Source organism: Nanorana parkeri, unplaced genomic scaffold, assembly GCF_000935625.1.
Source record: "Nanorana parkeri isolate BGI_ZX_2015 unplaced genomic scaffold, ASM93562v1 scaffold1251, whole genome shotgun sequence".
Classification (NCBI taxonomy): Eukaryota; Metazoa; Chordata; class Amphibia; order Anura; family Dicroglossidae; genus Nanorana; species Nanorana parkeri.
The window spans coordinates 64,559-71,792 of NW_017307519.1; the positions used below are offsets into that span (position 1 = coordinate 64,559).

At 54.4% G+C, this 7,234-nt stretch overlaps 1 protein-coding gene across 1 annotated transcript in view; it reads left to right on the forward strand.

Moving 5' to 3' along the window:
• Positions 1-7: 7 nt before the first annotated feature.
• Positions 8-7,234, forward strand: part of FAM63A (family with sequence similarity 63 member A) — a 26,016-nt gene continuing 18,789 nt past the window's right edge. Inside the window, exons 1-3 of the mRNA XM_018568839.1 lie at positions 8-52; positions 3,227-3,284; positions 6,534-6,598. Coding sequence (XP_018424341.1) covers positions 26-52; positions 3,227-3,284; positions 6,534-6,598 — 150 coding nt within the window. The 5' untranslated portion in view covers positions 8-25. The remainder of the gene's footprint in view (positions 53-3,226; positions 3,285-6,533; positions 6,599-7,234) is intronic.

Below are 7,234 nucleotides of genomic sequence, written 5' to 3' on the forward strand. Positions count from 1 at the left end.
CGGCCCGTGCCCGCTGTTGGCCATCATGAACATCCTCTTCTTGCGTTGGAAGGTAGGTGGAGTCTATGAAAGGACCGCTCCGGGGGGGCAAACTCCGCCCCTCCAGCTGCGGGGGCAACTACAAATCCCATGAGGCATTGCAAAACCGTAGGCGTGACTCCCAGAGGCAGATGCATTGTGGGATTTGTAGTTGCCCCCCAGCTGGAGGGGCGGAGTTTGGTTACCTTTCACACTCCCTATATGTTTGGGAGAAAAGGAGAGGGACGGGGTTCTGTAGTTCTATCTCGTTTCAGAAAGGGGAGGTGTTCTGTAGTCTTGGCATACTCCCCGTTGTAGGGTGACAACGCTCGTTCTCCATGAATACAGCACAGTGAGTGATCGTTGTCACCCTAGGTCAGGTCAGCTTACCTATACAGTGTTCTCTCAAACAATATCATCCCTCCCCTGTTCGGCTCTGGACTGTTTAACACCTCCCCCCCCCATATTGTAAAGCCGGGGATGTGTTTTGTAGTCCTGTTCCCGGGTGACAACGCTGCTCCTCCATTGATACAGTTCAGTAAGTGAGTCACCCCGGGTCAGGAAGCGTTTGATCTTAAACTATATCATCCCTGCCCTGTTCTCCTCTGTGAACTATAGAACACCTCTCTGTATGCTATTAGGATGGGGAGATGTTCTGTAGTCCTGACACACTCCCTGTTCAAAGTGGCAACACTGCTCCTCCATTGATACAGTAAAGTGAGTGTTGTCACCTTAGGTCAGGAAGTGTGTTAGTCATAGAGCTACATGTTGCACTCTTCAGTGTGATCTCAAACGCTATCACCCCTCTCCTTTTCGCCTCTGGACTATATAACACCTCCCTCATGTTATAGAGATCGGTAGGTGTTCTGAAGTCCTAGTACAATTCCTGCGTTATGGTGACAACGCTGATTCTCAACAGTACAGTGAGTGTTGTCACCCTGGGCCAGGAAGCGTGTTATGTAAAGGAATGCACTCTGCAGTGTTATCTCAAACAATATCACCCCTGCCCTGTTCTCCGTGGACTGTATAGCACCTCCCCCCTATGTTATGAAGATGGGGAGATGTTCTGTAGTCCTGGCACGCTTCCTGTCCCAGGGTGACAACACTGCTCCTCCGTTGATATAGTTCAGCGAGCGTTGTCACCCTAGCACAGGAAGTGGCAGGATCACCAGGAGACAAAGAAAACGACTGCAGCCGCCACATCTGAGGACGGGTAATCGGCGATATGAGACGGTTCTGGTCTCGGGGTTGATGTTGAACATCGGCCCTCTTCAGGGATACGGGCCGGTTCTGCCGGCCGGACTGTGTACACAGAGGATTGCACCGCGCCGGGCCTCTGATTACTATAATAACACGCACACTCCCTTTTATTTTTTATGAGCAGCAAATCCGGTTCTTGTTTATTTCCACAACACGTTCTGGTTCCATCCCGGCCTGGGCCCGTCCAGACCCAGCTCAAACCTGCCCGGTGTGTCTGAGCTCATGGAAGGGCCCCAACCACCCCAGCACTCCCTCACCTTCTCTGTGATCACTACAGTGTGCTCTACAGCACCCCCTGCAGGTGGAGTGCGGTACTATGGCCGGACCAGGGAGATGCAAGGAAGCTTTTTGACCTTGAGGCCCATGTGGGCTCTTTGGGCTTGAGGCCTGCGTGGGCTCTTTGACCTTGAGGCCCATGTGGGCTCTTTGACCTTGAGGCCCATGTGGGCTCTTTGACCTTGAGGCCCATTTGGGCTCTTTGGGCTTGAGGCCCCTTTGGGCTTGAGGCCCATGTGGGCTCTTTGGGCTTGAGGCCCATGTGGGCTCTTTGGGCTTGGGAGGCCCATGTGGGCTCTTTGGGCTTGGGAGGCCCATGTGGGCTCTTTGGGCTTGGGAGGCCCATGTGGGCTCTTTGGGCTTGGGAGGCCCATGTGGGCTCTTTGGGCTTGGGAGGCCCATGTGGGCTCTTTGGGCTTGGGAGGCCCATGTGGGCTCTTTGGGCTTGGGAGGCCCATGTGGGCTCTTTGGGCTTGGGAGGCCCATGTGGGCTCTTTGGGCTTGGGAGGCCCATGTGGGCTCTTTGGGCTTGGGAGGCCCATGTGGGCTCTTTGGGCTTGGGAGGCCCATGTGGGCTCTTTGGGCTTGGGAGGCCCATGTGGGCTCTTTGGGCTTGGGAGGCCCATGTGGGCTCTTTGGGCTTGGGAGGCCCATGTGGGCTCTTTGGGCTTGGGAGGCCCATGTGGGCTCTTTGGGCTTGGGAGGCCCATGTGGGCTCTTTGGGCTTGGGAGGCCCATGTGGGCTCTTTGGGCTTGGGAGGCCCATGTGGGCTCTTTGGGCTTGGGAGGCCCATGTGGGCTCTTTGGGCTTGGGAGGCCCATGTGGGCTCTTTGGGCTTGGGAGGCCCATGTGGGCTCTTTGGGCTTGGGAGGCCCATGTGGGCTCTTTGGGCTTGGGAGGCCCATGTGGGCTCTTTGGGCTTGGGAGGGCCATGTGTGCTCTTTGGGCTTGGGAGGCCCATGTGGGCTCTTTGGGCTTGGGAGGCCCATGTGGGCTCTTTGGGCTTGGCAGGCCCATGTGGGCTCTTTGGGCTTGGGAGGCCCATTTGGGCTCTTTGGGCTTGGGAGGCCCATGTGGGCTCTTTGGGCTTGGGAGGCCCATGTGGGCTCTTTGACTTCCAGCCTCGGCACTCCAGCTGTGGTGACCCCACAAGACTCATGAGGCATTGCAAGACTCTGACCCCAGAGTCCCACCATCCCTCTCCCTCTGGGAGTCATGCCTTTTTGTTTGTCAGTCTTGCAGTGCCTCATGGGACTTGTAGTTTCCCCACAGTCGGAAGGTTTCCCGACCCTGTAGCACATCATATGTTGAATGTTTTTCAGTCATTAGTGGACCGAAACGGCAAGTTTTGGTGTCAGCTCTGCACAGTTGTCCTTTGCTGAACTACGGAACCCCTCCACCCCTCCTCGTTTCCATAACCTAGGTTGAGGATGTGCTGGGAGGGCTGATTGGACTGCTTGAGATAACACACACAGGGTACACAGGACTGCTCCGGACTTCCAGCAGAATCGTTTAGTTGTAACCAAACACTTGGAATGTTCCGGAGAAGAAGGGGGGAGACGAGAGGTCCGTTGTTGGGGTTCATGTCGTGTAAGGCCCGTAGTCTGTATAGATGTACATTCGGAGAGGAGGAGTTCCGCTGCATTAATGACTTCAATTATTTATTGGCAGGTAAAGTTACCCCCGCAGAAGGAAGTGGTCACAGCCGAGGAACTGATGGCACATCTTGGTAAGGAGGGAGCCAGACGGGTACTTAATGGGGTACTATATAGAGACCTGAGGGGTATGGACTGCATACTGTACAAGGACCTGGGGGTGTGGCCTGCATACTGTACAGGGACCTGGGGGGGTGGCCTGCATACTGTACAGGGACCTGGGGGGGGTGGCCTGCATACTGTACAGGGACCTGGGGGGGGTGGCCTGCATACTGTACAGGGACCTGGGGGGGGTGGCCTGCATACTGTACAGGGACCTGGGGGGGGTGGCCTGCATACTGTACAGGGACCTGGGGGGGGTGGCCTGCATACTGTACAGGGACCTGGGGGGGGTGGCCTGCATACTGTACAGGGACCTGGGGGGGGTGGCCTGCATACTGTACAGGGACCTGGGGGGGGTGGCCTGCATACTGTACAGGGACCTGGGGGGGGTGGCCTGCATACTGTACAGGGACCTGGGGGGGGTGGCCTGCATACTGTACAGGGACCTGGGGGGGGTGGCCTGCATACTGTACAGGGACCTGGGGGGGGTGGCCTGCATACTGTACAGGGACCTGGGGGGGGTGGCCTGCATACTGTACAGGGACCTGGGGGGGGTGGCCTGCATACTGTACAGGGACCTGGGGGGGGTGGCCTGCATACTGTACAGGGACCTGGGGGGGGTGGCCTGCATACTGTACAGGGACCTGGGGGGGGTGGCCTGCATACTGTACAGGGACCTGGGGGGGGTGGCCTGCATACTGTACAGGGACCTGGGGGGGGTGGCCTGCATACTGTACAGGGACCTGGGGGGGGTGGCCTGCATACTGTACAGGGACCTGGGGGGGGTGGCCTGCATACTGTACAGGGACCTGGGGGGGGTGGCCTGCATACTGTACAGGGACCTGGGGGGGGTGGCCTGCATACTGTACAGGGACCTGGGGGGGGTGGCCTGCATACTGTACAGGGACCTGGGGGGGGTGGCCTGCATACTGTACAGGGACCTGGGGGGGGTGGCCTGCATACTGTACAGGGACCTGGGGGGGGTGGCCTGCATACTGTACAGGGACCTGGGGGGGGTGGCCTGCATACTGTACAGGGACCTGGGGGGGGTGGCCTGCATACTGTACAGGGACCTGGGGGGGGTGGCCTGCATACTGTACAGGGACCTGGGGGGGGTGGCCTGCATACTGTACAGGGACCTGGGGGGGTGGCCTGCATACTGTACAGGGACCTTGTCTGTGTCCTCTTCCTTCTCTTTCTCTCGCCCCCCCCCCAGCATCGGGCCGCTCTTTGTGTTGATGTCCTTCACTGAGAGATGTGATTGGCTCTCTGTTGGCAGCTCTCTCCTCCGCATGTCTGGCAGGTTCTGGTAATCTGGATCTGGCCAAGTCCTCCTCCTGGCGCTGATCTGTTTCCTGAACTCCTGATAAGAGCTGAATAGAAGTTCTGCAGCACAGACGGCGAATTCCTGAGGAGGGGTCGGCGGCTCCTCCTGTACCGAGCAATCCGACTCGCCCTGGACAACCATCTGCCCTGCACCCCTCATGTGTCCAGGCAGAGTGGAATGTCCCGGTGTCCTTACCCACCGCACCAGATCATTGGGTTTAGTCCTATGAGCGCACTTTGATCCCCAAAACCTTGTCCTCATAGCCCCTCTCCAGACAGATATGAACCTCCCCTCTCTTCCCAATCCTAGACCTTTCCTTGAAGAAGGGGGTACACCCCCAAAAACCTTGTCCTTAACCCATCCTGCACATTTCCTATAAGAAGGGGGGTTACCCCCCCTCCCCCAAGGAAATAAAAAAGCTTGATCCCCATCTCCATGCAGATATGAACCCCTTCTACCCCATCCCCCACATTTCCTAGATGAAGAGGGCAGACCCCCAAAACCTTGTCCTTCTAGTTCATCTCCAGGCAGATATGACCCCCCCGCCCTCTACCCCATCCCTCACATTTCCTAGAAGAAGGGGGGTGACCCCCAAAAGCTTGTCCTTATAGCCCACGTCCACGCAGATATGACCCCCCCTTCTACCCCATCCTGCACTTTTTCTAGAAGGGGGTAGACACCCCAAAAGCTTGACCCTATCCCCTCATCTCCAGCCAGATATGAACCCCCCTCTCTACCCAATCCTGCACATTTCCTAGAAGAAGGGGGTAGACCCCAAAAAACCTTGGCCTCATACCCCCATCTCCAGGCAGATATGAACCCCCCTCTCTATCTCATAGAACACTTTTCCTAAAAGGGGGTATACACCTTCTACCCCATCCCCCACATTTCCTAGATGAAGAGGGCAGACCCCCAAAACCTTGTCCTTCTAGTTCATCTCCAGGCAGATATGACCCCCCCGCCCTCTACCCCATCCCTCACATTTCCTAGAAGAAGGGGGGTGACCCCCAAAAGCTTGTCCTTATAGCCCACGTCCACGCAGATATGACCCCCCCTTCTACCCCATCCTGCACTTTTTCTAGAAGGGGGTAGACACCCCAAAAGCTTGACCCTATCCCCTCATCTCCAGCCAGATATGAACCCCCCTCTGTACCCCATCCTGCACATTTCCTAGAAGAAGGGGGTAGACACCCCAAAAGCTTGGCCTTGTACCCTATCCCCAGGCAGATATGAGCCTTCTCTACCACACCTTGCACTTTTTGTAGAAGGCGGAGACCCCCAAAATATATGTACATGCACGCACTATATTTAACAAGAGGCTGATAGCACTTCAAATTCCACTGAACTAAAGCCAAAACCTATATTTGTATTCTTTTGATAGAGTGAGAGGAGGTTTTTAACCCCTGCCAGCTCTTTTTTTTGCCATCTGTGTCCCATTGGGGAGAATTCCCTTCACTTTCTGTCTAAAAGCCACAACAGGAAGTGAGAAGAAATCCCTGGTGGTCACCAAAAACTAGTGTCCCCATCAAAAAAATTCCCACCTATCCCTGTCCTGGTGACAACCCAAAATGTTGGGTTCACTCTCACCAGGACTAATAGGATGAATCACCCCATAGGGGTCCAAGAGAGCAGTGACATCCTGACAGGGGGTCTAATCCCCCTCCAGTCCATCCAAAACGATACAAATGTTCTCTTCCGTTGCACTTTGACCTTCTTGTGTGTGAAGAGACGAGCTCAGTGATGTCATAAGATTACAGATCTGTCTTTGATATCTTCCCGTCGTCCGGGGATAGAAGACAAGTCGGCGGCCATCTTTGTTTCAGGGGTTTGATCTTCTGTAGTGTCATGTGACCTTTCTCTTTGGTGTGACGTGTGTACTTTTTATCTCTTTCAGGGGATTGCATTCTGTCCATCGAGCCGCCGGAAAAATCCGAAGTGCTGCAACTAAACTTTCAGCAGGTCTGTTCCGAGGTGATGACTTTCAGAAACAATCTTGCATTGCTTCCTCCATTAAATTGCCTGCTTTCTGCGGAATGTCAGAGCAGATCTGAATTCCCGTTCATGGCGTATGTCCAGCCACAACTTTCTCCCCCAGATTTGAGTGAAGTGCGGACATATTAGAACCCCTGTAAGGTTTTTTTTTTTGCTATCTGGGGATCTGTTTTCCTCTCACTTCCTGTCTCGCTGACAACGGTTTCACCAGACGGAAAATCTCCCAATAGCAACCCAGACAGAAATAAAAACCTGACGGGTTCTAGACTTCCTGCGAGAGAGAGAGAGAGAGACATTTGTATCTGTGTTGCTGTGAAGGAGATCTCCCTCACTCCCTGTCTGGTAAAATGTTTGCTGGACAGGAAGTGAGGGGAAATCATTCTAACGGAGCCCCAGGTACCCCAATATATCCAGAACCTAGAAAGAAACTTCAGACTGGACGTACCCTTTAAAGTGCATCAATAGCCATAATAGTTACATAGTCATGTTGAGTCCATCGAGTTCATCCTATAATAATAATAATAATTTATAATAATACATTCCCTGAAAAATGAATAAAATGATAATTTTATTTTTTATTGGGAAATTAATATTATTCATAAA